Source organism: Cyanistes caeruleus, chromosome 6 (genome assembly GCF_971803275.1).
Source record: "Cyanistes caeruleus chromosome 6, bCyaCae1.hap1.1, whole genome shotgun sequence".
In the NCBI taxonomy this organism is placed as follows: domain Eukaryota; kingdom Metazoa; phylum Chordata; class Aves; order Passeriformes; family Paridae; genus Cyanistes; species Cyanistes caeruleus.
The window spans coordinates 63,898,740-63,912,801 of NC_141706.1; the positions used below are offsets into that span (position 1 = coordinate 63,898,740).

Sequence of the window (14,062 nt, forward strand, 5' to 3'; positions counted from 1 at the left end):
TCAGATGTGAACATCTCACCTCTTTACAGAAGAGCCAAAGCAGCAGATCCCTTCTCAGTCAGATTTTACACTGCTTCTGCTGCTGGCACCCCAGGGAGCTGCTCAAGCTGGAAATCAAGCCAATGGGTCAAGAGTGGCTCCAGTTGTCCCCTGCCTGACAGGGATGTTTGGGTAGAAACACTGTGGATGGTTGGTCTGGGGCTAAACCGTGCCAAGGTTCCCCCAAATAATGCTCTGGGAAGGGTTTCAAAAGGGGGCTGGATGGAAATAGAGACTACCAAGCCCCACACCAGCTTGATCCTGAAAGTTTCCCAAGAGGTACCACTCTGTTTGTGGGACCTGAAGAGTGCAGCCGTGGGAAGCAGAGGCCAGCTATAGCCTGATGCTGATGGGGCAACAGAGGATGGAAATGGACACCTGGGTGGGACAAGTCCTCATCCCCCACAGGCCTGGCTTCAGTCACACCTGGCACCCTAATGGCAATTTTAAGAGCTTACTCAGGTGCAAAGGGTCACCCCTGAGAGGAGGTTCCTTCTGACCAAGGCTGGATGAGACTTGGAGGAACCTGGACTGGTGGGAAGTGTCCCTGTCAATGGCAGAATGAGATGTCCATGGCATGGAATGAGATGATCTTTATGGTCCCTTCCAACCCAAACTACTCTGTGATTTCTATGATTTCAGGCTCTGACATGCAGAAAGATGTCAAGCACAAGGATATAAACACAGACTGTCTAATAGGTGTTGGGTGTGGTTGGGAAAGGGAAGCTGATCCCTGTAAGTAACAGTATTGATCAGAACACTGGAGTTCATGGGAATTAGGATTGCTGGGCACTCAGGCAGGATCCTCCCTGCAGGGCTGTGAAAACCTCAGCTGCCAAAAGCTGACCTTGGTGATGTTCCCACGCTGAGGAACACCCAGACTCTGCCAACAGCAGATACTACAGCAGCACAGACAGCTTCCACTTGTATCTGCAACTGGAAACAAGGCAGGCACAGGCAATTCCCAGCAGGAATGCTTCCAGCTGAGGATGATGATAGAGCACAACTCATCTGCTGTCCAACCCTGCTCATAACTCCAGCAACACCACCCCACCACTGAGCAGTCAGAAGAAGACTGCTGCTGGAGCAGATTCCCTGTCCAAAGAGGTTGGTACCCTCCATGGTGACCTGTGCCAGAAACACTGAGATCATGTGCAAGCCAAAAACCTAAATGACTCAATTAAGGTCACCCATGCGTTACCAAATGAGCTGGCCAGGCATCTCCCAGGGATGTGGCCTCCTCTTTTACGAAGTGCAAAGTGGAAAGCATTTAGCAGGTAGACTATATTGTTTTTCCACTTCACTTGTACTTCTCCTGGAAACAAAGGGGTTCCTTATGTGCTCTCTGCCTTCAGCTGAGATTCACATTGTGCTGTAACATGGCTCCTTTGTAAAATCAGGGCTTGGGAACAGCACATTTTTTGGGCAAGCCCCCACGCTGGTTTGTAGCAGTAACAGATACTGCAATTACAGGTCTGTTTCTGCTGAAATACAGTGTTCCTTGGTGGATTGGTTCATTTGGGTCCAGGGAACACATGTAGGCAGAAAACCCTTATTTTCTGACTGAGTAGGTGTGTGACTTGTCTGTCAGATGCTTGTCTATCAAAAGGTGCATTTAGAGATTATCTGGGAGGGCGTTAACAACACGAGGTGATGAAAACAAGCACCGTGAGCACTGGGTTGGGATGGGAGCCCGGCAGATCCAGACTGTTCACATCTGAGAAACAGAAACTGGGCAGCCTGGTGGAAGTGTCCGTGTGGCACATGGATCCCTGCAGAGTGAATTTAAAAACAGGTATTACCAATCATTTGGTTCTTAAAAGTGATTCATAAGCCAAGGGAGCTTGGCTTTGGGAGACAGTAGTGGGATGGGGTCAGGAGCTCCATGCTCAGCATCTGGCTCTGGATTCACTCTGCAGAAAGGGTTGGCTTGCCCAGGACACAAGGGCTACTGCAATTGTCCTTTTTTCCAGACACCAACCACATGCTTTCCTTTGCAGATATAGGGGAAATGGCTTTGGCCACCATTCAGCAGTTCTCAAAATCCTCAAGTCCTTAATGCTGGAAGGACCAGGCTGCAAAATACAGCAGCTGACCTGCAAGCATGAAATGCAAAGCTTGGCTTTGCAGCTGATCCCTCAGCTGCTACTTAAAAGCCGTGTTGTTTTGCAAAGCCCAAAACCTCATACTTTCTCCTTATTGGATTAGAAACCGGGGGGGAAAAGCACATTACTGAAGTTCCTGAGTACAACTGGATATCACTAGCAATGAGTTCCCAAGCCAGAGCTGCTATTGACACACAGCAGTGCTCATGCTGGCCACACCACCACTTCTCCTCACGTTTATATGCTCCCTGTTCAAGCAGCATACAGAACAGGCATCACCCCAGCATGCCAAGAGGAAGGGAAGGCACAGCTCCAAGGGACAGTTGTGCATGGAGAATCCTGCCCCAGCACCGCACATCATGAGCCACTGACCCATCGACCACCACAAAGCCTTTCAAAGGCAACAGATTTAATGTCTGTGACAGGGGTTACCATCTCCTGACTACATCCTGATAGCATCCAGAGAGCAGCTCGCATGAAATGCATTAGTTGCCCCAAGTACAGCAACAACAAATGCTGTGATAAATCTTAAAAGCTGCCAGAGACCTTTTTATTGTTCCTCAGGCTCACAAGTTTCCACTACTTCATAAAGCAGCAGGGAGGAGATACAGCCGTCTTCCATGTGAGGGGAAGGCATAAAGCCCAGGCAACATCAGTGGACAGAGGCCTGCACCCACCCTGAGTCTGGGGGGCTGGGGACACAGCCACTCACCTCCCCAAATCTCAAAAACTTGTCAGCTGCTGGAATCTGGGCAGAGGGACCCAGGGAAGGTTATCTGCTCTGGTTTCACAGGCTAAAAACAGCCTGCTGCACATCACAGGCAGGATGCAGGGCTGGATGGAGGTTGCTCTAATTTCTTCTGCATCACTAACTCAGAAGTGAAAAGGCTGCAAAGCCCCGTTGGGAGCAGTAAATGGAATTTCCTTAAAGCCTGGGGAAGATAAATGTTGAGGAATGTCTGGGGCAGCATCTCCTCTGAACCCATCCCTCCAGCAGCAGGGATGCAGGCTGGGAGCAGGGTGTGGGATCAGGGAGAGGCAGCATCTTGTGCTTCAGCCACACCAGACTCAGCAGCTCCTCTGAGCATCCCAGCTATCTGAGGAGCCACCAGAGCATCACTCTGACTCTGCAGGGATGGAGATGCCACTGTGACCCACCCCACTGTGAAGAGAGCCAGAGAGGAGTCCTGGGTCATGCTGGGGCTCCTCTTTTCCTCTCCAAATCAACTATCCCAGCCCCCCTGCCCTGTGCACACCACCACACACAGAGTTTCATTACAAGCCTCGGAGTGACAAGCAGTGTTAAGCAGATATAAAGGACATCAGCCATTCACCCATCTGGTGGAAAGTCTAGTTGCTGGCAGAAAATAGAGAGGATTGTTATGGCAAGATTTACCATATGGCACCATTATGTGGAGCTTTGCAAGTGCTTTCTCTGAGCGTGCAAGCAAGATTTCAGCCTTTGAAGAAATGCTGTATTGTTAGCCTGGATACGCAGGAGCCTCTTGAAAGAAGCTGTGGCAGATGGCACAGCTTTGTTCTCTTGGTTCGCAGGCAGTTCGTGCAACCCCAGACTTCCTCCTCTCTGGGGCACAGTGATCACTGATCCTCCTGATGTGTCCTATGGGAGGAATGATGGCTCCTGAAACTCCTGAAATCCAAAGGATGCTGCCTGGTAGGTACCACACCTCTGCACGAGCCTCAGGATGCTAACACCGCCTACCCAAGCCGGCAGGACACGGCACAGAAAGCTGCACAAAATCATAAAGCATCGCCCCAGCCAGAGGAGCTGCAAATCAGTAAATCTTGCTGAAATACTCTGCTTTTGTTTGTGCCTCTCTGCCAGCACCTGCTCCTCCCTGGGTGGCTGAGCCTGGCCGGAGCCCCGGCAGGACAGGGGACAAAGAAAAGCCTTTCAGACAGGGCCGGTGCCTGCTTGAGCGACATCCCAACAATGCTGCAACAAAACCCATTCAGACCAGGCTGGGGGAGAGGCAGAGAAAGGGAAAAGGTTCCTCTGGGAGGAAGTGGTGATCAGTCATTGACCACAACAACAACATCTGCATCTGCCCTGAACCAGGGAAAAGCCCCTGGTTGCTGCATACGGCTGGCTGGGACAGGGAGCATCGTCCCTGCAGTCTGGGATGAAGATCAGGCATTTCTTATTGCTGAAATTTGTGCCCAGGCAAAAAAGAAAAATAAAAAAAAATAAATTCCATTTCCCTGTTGTTCCTAATGCAACTAAGTGAAAAACACCTGCACAGACACAGAATAAACCCCTGACTATTTATCTATTCTATTTACCTATCCTAATTAAAATCCAAACTGTCCATCTAACACAAAACAGGCCAAAAAACAGACACTGGGAGAGCAGCCCAAGCCTTTAGCTGACCTTGGAGTCACAGCTGCTCAACGTCCCTCTGCAACTCAGGCCCTCATCCTGTGCTGCTGGCATGGGACAATCACCAATTTCTCACACTGCGGATGTTTCCTGCCTCAGATCAACAAGGCACACTTAAAAACACACAAAGCTCAGGGAATATTTTACAGGATGGCTCCAAAAAGAAAGGGACTTCACCCTTTGATGTAAGGAGCAGGCTGGGATCTGCAGAGCAGAGATCCCACTCTTGTTTTTTGTGTCTGTGGGAGGATTGTCCATGCCAAGAGACCAAACCTACTGCTGCAATGTCCCCAAAGATACCCCCTATCCCAGGCTTGAAATCCTCCATCCCTCCCACTCTGATCCATGATGCCAACAAGTGGGGCAGAAAAGTCACAATTAATCTGCAAGAGAAGATTTGGCAAAGGACCAACTCCAGCTGGCAAAGCCTCCAGATCCCCTCCAACCCCCTTAACTTCCCTCAACCCAATGGGCTGAGACAGCCAAGGCCTTTGGAGGGAGCCTCAGTCCCACAGGGCAGGCACAAGCCATCCCACCCAGGAGGGCTGAGCACGATGGCATGGGGCTCCCGCAGGCGTAAAGATCAGCCCAGCACCTCTGAGTGCTTTCTCTGTCTCCCTTCCAAATGTTACACAGTGGGTTTGTACAGGAACAGTGGGATACTTTCCAAACCATTTAACTAATGCTGAAATTTAATACCCGACACCAACAGGTTACAGAGAGCAAGAAGGAGCCCTTGTAAGGATGGGGGTGGAATTTGCAACTTCGCTCCCCTGAATGGGACTCTGCCTTCTTGTGCCCACTTCTTGGGCTTGGCTTCTCCCTCCCTCCCAGTGCTGGTTTGGGTAGAGATGTGCCTGATGGGTTTTTTGGGGAGCCAGGGGGTTGTAGCTGCTTGTGTGGGAGCAGGGTGGGCACCCGTTGTCCCCCTCCCTGCCTGGCTTCAGTCCCCAGGGAGCCAGCGTGGCTCCTGCTGCCAGCATGCCCTGGAGCAGCAGCTGCCTCCAGGCCTTTTCCTCACCCTTGGCTGGGGAAAAATAACTGAAAATCTCCACAGCATGGAGAAGGACTGGGGAACAGAGGGGCCACACCACAGTGTGCCCCAGGCTGGACTGGCTCCTGCCTTGCTGCACACACAGAGGTTCCCTGTGGCACTGCCACTGCACAAAGCATCTGGATGAGTTTTTTTCCATCATCTTGGAAGAGATGTTTTGAAAATCCTAGGTTGAGGTGAGGTACACAGGCTTGGTGGGACTCCAACAAGTGCACCTCCAGAGCTGCCCCCTTCAGCCCAACAAACCTTTGGCTGGGGCATGAGAAAAGTGATCCATGGGAAGGAATTTTCCCAGGAAAACCTGATTTAGCCAAGTTACCAGTGGAAAATAAATTGGGACGGAAGCAGCCACTTGAGCTGAACAAACCCAACCTGACCAGAGGAGTCCTGCTGCAGAGACACTTCATCCCCACTGTGCTGCACTGCCACATCCTGCCCTTGGAGGATGCCTTGGCAAAACCAGCTTTTATAATACAGCCTGGAGCTTTCCTCTACCAAGAGGCCCAGCTCAACAGGTCCAAGCTGCCTGGCATCTAATGGGATGTGCTGTACCTTGAGGTGTGACTGACCAGTGACATAATTCCCAGCTCCCTCTATGCATCCAAGCACTGTAGGGAAAACCTCATTTCACTGCTGAATAGAGTAGAACAAAGTAGAACACCATCCAAAGTACCACACCAAAATGTTTTTGCTTAAAGGAAATTAAAGCTTTTTTTGGCTGTCAATTTCTTTCTTAATCCATGTTTTTTCAAGTTTTGGAACCAAGGGATAAAGAAACAATATCTTGACTTTCCAAATCTCAGCGTAGCCCACACCTGACAATTTCTGTGAAGCTGAGTGCCCAGCAAGTAAAGTCACTTTGCATCTATAGGGAACATTCTGCTTTACCAGCTTGGACCCAACCCCCTGCTGTAAGAAATTAAGAGTTTCTAATGAGAGAGACCACCCCAAAGTGGCAGGACTTCAGGGCGGAGCAGAGCTCAGGGTCCAGCAACAGCAGCCTCCCTTCACGCCAAAGTTTTCCTGAAAACTCAAAACCAAGGCTGGAGAGACTGCGAAGAGGGGGTTGAGGGGAAAAGGGGAGAAACCCCAAAACTCAAACTGAAATTAAGAAGTATCCTACTCACCACCAGCTCGGTGAACATGGCATCCAGCTCCTCCACCGGTGGCATGGGCAGTGAGGGCTCCATGGTCTGCAGGGCGAAGCTGCTGTCATTGCGCAGCCGGTACGTGATCTCGGGGTGGTCGCTGCTGCGGAAGCAGCAGAAGATGAAGGAGATCCCCCGGCCGCTCCTCTTCCTCGGGGCCATGGCCACAGTCCTCTGCGTCCCTCCCTCCTGGGCACTAGATCCTGCGGGGAAGAGAAGAGCGGAGGCTCGAGCAGCCGCCCCGCAGCGCTGCGCTCCCGTCCCGCGGTGGGAGGAGGAATCGAGCCACCCACGCGCTCGGCACCGAGGGGAAGAGCAGAGACAGTTTTCATGCCAAATATTTCTGCTCAGATTTGACGTTTACAGTCCTGGCAACCTTGACGACCACGCAAATTAAAAAGATGGATTTGCTTCGCCTCGTGCCAGAGCTGGCAGCGGCAGGGGTCACGCCACTGTCCCCGTGGGATGAGTCCTGGGCCCCACCACTGTTGCCAATCCCAGCAAATCTGCAACAACCTCCCCGTGCCATGGCAGCCAGGCCAGCCCCCCTCATACCCACACCTCATATCCCCTCATGCCAGAGGTATGGAAAATTCAGGAGACTGCTGTCAGAACAGCTGGATGTGCTTGGGGCCACCAGGTCCCCACCATGGGTGATTCAATCCTTGAAGACCTCATGTGGTTAAGCATGCCCCGAGCTAAAGACAGCAGCAGAGCTGAAAAAATATCCTGCACGCTTCTCCCAACTCTTAAACGTGTCCCTAAACATCCACCAGCAACCCCTGGTACGGCAGCTCTTTTTCATGGAAAGTTTTACTTGGCTTTAATTAGATAAACCTTACTTGCAGCTCCAGTAAATATTTACAAGACGCGATTTCAGCTGATAAAAATCACACGGTGCCGGTAGCTCAGATTTTCCTAAGCAGCGCTGACGTCGAGCATCGCTCGCCCCAGCACTGCTTGGGTTTTGCTGATTTCTGAAACTCTGGCTGAGGGCAAAGCTCAGGGCAGGAACCATGTGTCCTGCCTGCCTAATGACAGCAAGGACCAGGCAAAAGCTGCCCCAAAATTGGGACTCTTAAGTCAGCGACACAAGAGGAGGGTCACCAATGAGGAATGAGGAGTGTGCAGAAACACTCTAATGAGAAAAATCAACCAGCGAAGTAGGGAATCTTTCAAAGCCTAAACATTTGTCTTACAAAGTTACACACCCACATATTTTATCTCTGCAAAACAAGACACTGAGATGTTAAGAGACTGGACAAACAGCCAAGGTTGAAATATGGATGACTCAGATTTATTAACAAAGCTATGAAGAGACTCGGGGGAAAAAGGTCAGCATTTAGAAAGGAGTGTCTGATCTCCCTGGAGCCTGCCATTCCCTCCAACTATGGATTTATACAGCAGAATAAACAGCTGCTGTACCCTGTGGAGAGCCAGGGCTGGGGTCAGACCTGGGGTTAGACCCTGCACCACCACAGCATGGCAAACACTGTCCTCTGAAAGCAGGAACCTTGCAGAAAATCCAGGCTCTACCCACAGTTCTTTAACAGAGGATTTGACCCTTGAAATGATCTTGATGGCACGTTTTTAGCACATGGTGTAATCATCTGCTGAACCACAGCGATGGGAAACAGCTATTGGATCTTCACGCAGGATAATCCCAGGCTGTGCAATTGCTCTGTGCCTAGCCTGTAGAGTCCCCCCCTTCCTGAAGGGCCCCAAATCTCATTTCACATTTTTTACATCTTGGATGTAGAAATATGCAGCCGCTGGAGGAATTTCAGCTGCCATGAAAGCTCTCTCATCACAGCTCCCCGGCAGCCAGCACCGCAGCAAATCCATTAGCAGCCGCCTGCTGGCATCCCCTCGGTGTCAGCAGGGTTTGGGGACCTGCTGCCGAGTTTCTCTCCTAAAAAAGGGAGGGAAACAAAAAGCCAAAGGCACACGGATTTCTGTCCACTCCAACACGGGAGAAAACACTGCAGGTTTGAGTTTTAAAGAGCCACATGGAGCAGGGTGCAAAGGGAGATGCTGGTGGCTGCCCAGAGCTGTGTGCCCAGCACAGGAGCTCTGTCCCAACCTACACTGGCTCCTCAGATGTGCAGTTTGGTCACTTGGTCATTCCATGGATACAGCCACACCATTTCCAAAGCAGTGTCTGACCCTGATCCTGCTCCAGGAGCTGGTCTGAAGCAAACAGACCCAACTCCTCCACAGGGCATTCTCCATCCCCTTTTCAACACCATGTCGACCTTGTCCTTGAAACCTGCTGCTCCCTCCAAGCTCTGACTTGGGCTTACAAAAACCCGTGGAAAGCTTTTATCAGAACAACATCTGCTCTTCAGAGATATGCACTCCTGACAATGTTTTATGAGGAGTCTGAATGACAGACCAAAAGGCAAGGTTTTATTTTGGGGTTTAGAGCAGACAGCCATGTAGCAACCAAGACAAGGCACTTTTGAGCTGCTTCCAGCTCTGGAGCTATTGAGGTTCTTCATTTTCATCTATAAACAATTTAAAAAACCAAACCACCCTATAACGTAGACTGAGTGGGCTGTAGGTTATTAGCAACCAAGGCTAAAAAAAGGTTAGGGAGGGAATATGTTAGCTACCAGGCAAATAGCATTAAACCTTCAGAAGGCTGATGAATATTCATTGACATGATGGATCAAAATCAAAACACAGCTCCCTGGCAGGTCGTTGGGAGCTGCAGACAGCACAGCTTGCATCATCAGAACAAAGTCCAGCTACACAGCCTCCTCCCCTGCAAATCCTGCAGAAATTGGTTATTCAAGAAGAAAAAGCAGCAGCCCCTGGCAATCTGGAGGCTTGTGTTGAGGAGAACAGAAGGGACATGTTCTATACCGCATCATATGTTAAATGTCCTGCTCCCACCTCCTGCTTGTACCTTTGACCGCTAATTAGATCAATAAATTTAAGTCAGATTGTGATATGATGGTGCCTTCTGGCCTCTACTATTCAGCGGGCCTGAATAAATTAAGCTTAATTGCCCCTGTATGAACAGAGCCAGGGAAGATGGGTTGGGATGGGTCACTGAAGGAACTTGTAGCCAAGCCCAAATCTCAAGGCAGGACTGAGGGGCTGAATCATTCCCAAACAACTCTGTTTTCACAGAAACAAGGCTGAAAATGTGTGTGTGATGGGCTCAGAACTGGAAACCAAGACTGCAGAGAAGGAGGAGAAGGAGCTTAGCTCATGTGTGCAACCAGCAGGGATGGAGGCCACCCGGCTCAGTGATACAGAGATAGGAGTTTAGTTCTCCCCAGCCCTAAGAAGAAAAGCATCAAGCCTACATCGCCCTGAGCAGTGTTTAAATGAAATCAGTCATTAGGAGAAAATTGGACCCTGGTGTAGCTTCCGCCTTTGCTTTAAGGAAAGGAGAGCAGCAATTACCACTTGCATATTCAACAGCCTCCACAGCAAGCTAAATTAAAGTGCGTGGAGCAACGAGCTGCCAAAGCCTGTCTGTGACCGATGCCCCAACCAGCTGGTTGGAAGCCAGCACCGGTATTGCAGCATTGCGGTCTGCAGCCTAAAAATACCCAACAAGGGCACAAACATATGCAAAGGAGTGTGCACGCTCCCCTTCACACCCTCCTCCTCCAAACCCACCCAGAAGCCAGGAGCTAAATCCTCAAACATGAATATTAGCTTGTTGTTTTCCTGGCTCCCCTCCCGAAATGAGGATGCAAGATCCTGAGCGAGCTCTTTCTCTGAGTGTGGAGCTTTATTCCAGCACCTTGCACAAGGAGGGAGTGGTTTTGCTGCAAGTGTAACAGCGTTCACTGACCATCTCTGCCATGTCCTCACCAATTTCAGCATCTTGGGCCATGTCAAGCTTTGCCTGCCTTTACTCTGCAAGAGCTTCAGCACAGCCTGGGATACTCCCAAACAATGGAAATATTCCAACTCTCATCCGTCACTGCGAATTGGCCTCCTTGGCTGGTGATGGTTGGGAGGCACTTGGCCTCAGCAAGGACTTTAGGAAGACACCATCAGTGTCACCAAGTGTTAGAGCCAGCTGTCCTGGACCCCTTTTCTCTTAGAAAGCAGGGATTTGGCATTCCACACAGTTTGGCATTGCACACAGTGCACCCTGTTGTTGTCCCACCCCACCACCGAGCAATGCTCATCCTCCCTCAGGGTTTCTCCACATGAATTCAACACCCAGAACAGGGCACAGCACAAGATAACTTGCATCATTTTTTTTTTTAAATAAATAATTCTAGATCATTTTTCCTTCCCTGTAAGACCTCCACAGCAATAAAAACTGTTAAATAAAAAATGCTCCCACATTTTTCAGATCAGCTGTACATTTGCAGCATTCCCTGAGAAGCACCAAAGCACCTTTTTAATTTTTCACCTTACAGACCTAAGACATGCAACACCTTCCATGGCTCCACTCAGAAACCCAACCTCTTCTTGGGTCTGACTGTGAGCCTTCCAGAGTGTGCTCATGGTGCTCTGCCCATCCAAGAGGCACCAGCACATCCCTCTTCAGAGAAGTGCTCCTCCATTTCACATTTGCATCAAAGCTGGTGCATGGGAACACTTTTTATTAAGGGGGGCAGGGGGTGGGTCTAATCATTGTTCAATTTCAAAAATAAAAGGTTTGACATTGAGCTCCTGCATGGATGAAATGCCCAGAAATAGGATCGCCTTCCCTCCAACACAGAAGCTTAAAGGATCTGAGCCCACCACCAGCACCTCCACCATGCTGAGCATGGTGCTGCTATCCCCAGCACAGCTGCTCCTGTTTAAAGCAACCAGAATGATTTTTAGGCCATAAATTCTGATTTCCAAAATGCCCTTTCTCCAGTGTAAAGCTGTTTTCAGGCACAGGCTGTACAGGGAGCAATGTTTGTGTTTGGTGGAAATCAGTGCATAACATCAGGAAGGGGCAAAAAGCCCAACACATTCAGCTAAAAGGCTTTAAACTATTGATTGCTTTTTCTCCATCCATCTACTTCCAAAACAGCAGCCCAGAAGGGATGGGAACAGGACCTTTTCCATGATGCAGCTGCCAGGAGGAGCCTGACTCATCACTACTGCATTACAAGAGCTGTGATTCTCAGCACAAGCAAATCTCAAAGACTTGGATTTCGTGCATTTATAAATAACACCCGCCAAAATCCTGAATTACCCCTCATCCCAGAAATCCTATTATACTCCATGAACACAACAAAAAGAGTGTTTTGTGTCTCCATACCTTGCTCGGGCTACCTGGTACCTGAAGGCCACCAGCACACTGTCCCTGATGCCATGAGGAGATGGCCGCAGCCACAGGCTCTCTGCTCACTCCAGCAAAGCCCCATCTGCCAGCATCATCAAAAACCCAGTGCTTGCCTAAAATGTGTCACCTCCTCTTTCTATTCTTTCCTTTCATTGTGGCATTTGTCACATCCTGAAGCATACATCTGGGCCTGCTGTCTCGCAAGAAAACATTTTGCTCAGCTCAAGGGCAGATGAGCTTCGGAGGCTTGATGGCCACATCCAGGGTGCAGCAAGAAGAATTACACCGAGTTTATTACAGAGACAGTGAGGGAAAGACACAGTTTCACAAATTTGTAAAGCACCAGAAAAGCCCTTCTTTTTCCACTTTAAACTTACACCTATCAAAAGTGCTGGGAGAGACTTTTTTTTGTATGTGCCTGCATGGGGCTCCCACTTGGAGGTGTTGATGCTATTCAGGGAAAAGGGCAACAACCTCCAGCGTGCTGTGAGAGTTCCACGGCCTGGCTTGCCTGTCGCCTCCCCAGCACACGAGTGAGGGCCCTGCCAAGGGAAGCACACACGCTGCTGACTCTGTAATCCACTTTTCAGGGGGAAGAGCGTGGTGCACAGCAGGGTGAGACGGGATCTGTCTTAACGCTCTCCAGCTGAAATCAATCCTCGGAGCAGCGCTGCTCGCTTTGGCAAGCCTGCAAAAGTCTGGAGCAGGGGATGGTGTGCTGCAGGATGTTCCTGCCAGGGCATGGAGACAAGCTTGGATGCAAGGAGAGGGCTGAGGGCTTGCAGCATCTATCAGGAGCTGGCCCAGGGAACCCCACACAGCCCTGGATCCCCTGCGGTGCACGGCTCAGTGCACATATCAATCCAACCAGGAAAGACGCTGCTGCAGCAAAAGTTTGTTTAGTTTTTGAGGATTAAAAACCAAACCTTGCTGGAAGTTTCCCAGCCATCTAGATGGTGAGTAGCACAATAACACTGGAGGTCACGAGTTCTCCACTAAAAGGGTAAATTTCATCAGTGACAAGCTGAGCACCGGCGCCAGATGCTCCAAACCACTACAGACCACTTCTTACAGGAGCTCCAGCAGATCAGCTCAGGCAAATACCATTTATTTCAGGAACAAGGACAACAACATGAAGCCACAGACAAGACCCAGTTTGCAAACCTATATAAATATATATATTTCTTGATATTCACTAGGGTGCTGAACGACCCAATTTTACAGACACACACATCCCGTTTTCCCAGAAACCAGGCGGATTTGTGGTCCTCTTTTTGCAGAACCAAACAAAAAAAAAGTGGGGTGGGTTGGCACTGGTGGGAGGAAGAAACATTTTCAAGTCATATATCGCTCCCTTAAATGTACTTAAATGATTTGCATCCCAAAACCAGGCACAACACTTACCCAAGCCCAAGAGACTTTCCAGGAACACAGAGGGAGGCAGAGCTGGCAGGGGGGGCTCTCCAGGAAGGATGCTGGGGCATTCCCCTGAGCTCCCTGTGTCCCAGCCCAGTTTTAAAAGGCAACACGGAAGGAACAGCAGAAAGGCAGCACGAGGGGTGGAGGGGCCCGGTGCTCCCCTCACCCTGAACTCATTTTTGGGCAGCAGCTGTCAGTGCTGCATTGTGGTGGGGCTCAAAGGGACAGACACAGACCTTTCAGGGATTAGCACCCACCTGAGGCTCTCCTGAAAGCCTGAAGCCTTGCAGGGAAGAGCATCCTAGAATCTGTCCTGTGCCATTTGAACTTTGTCTCTGACGCAGCCTTCGGGAGTGTCTGGGCTGGGTGATGCCAAGCCTTGTCCAGGCAGCCCTCAAGGACAAAACCAGTCAAGAGAGAGGGATACAAGACCCCCTGGGCAGCTCAGGAGGCTCCTACAGCCTCGCTGAGCATCCCGGGGGGAGCATCCTCTTCCACCCTGGCTCCCTCCCTATCATCCAGCACAAGCACCAAGCCAGCCCCACTCCCTTCCACTGCTGGTTTTGGGAGAAAACTGCTCATTCAAAGCACACCACACCCCCAGAAGGTGCTAATACCAGCTGTAAAGCCCAGCCCAGA

General features: G+C 50.3%; 1 protein-coding gene across 11 annotated transcripts in view; it reads right to left on the bottom strand.

Annotated features, from left to right (window-relative positions):
* The window catches only part of DAAM1 (dishevelled associated activator of morphogenesis 1), a 101,266-nt gene that overhangs the window by 44,640 nt on the left and 42,564 nt on the right, over positions 1–14,062 (bottom strand). For 10 of the 11 annotated variants that reach the window (XM_086895932.1, XM_086895926.1, XM_086895931.1 and 7 more), the window contains one exon: positions 6,727–6,950. In XM_086895932.1, coding sequence (XP_086752058.1) covers positions 6,727–6,909 — 183 coding nt within the window. In that variant the 5' untranslated portion in view covers positions 6,910–6,950. Of the gene's footprint in view, positions 1–6,726; positions 7,143–14,062 lie in introns of those variants that run through there. The other variant, XM_086895927.1, reaches the window with a different exon arrangement.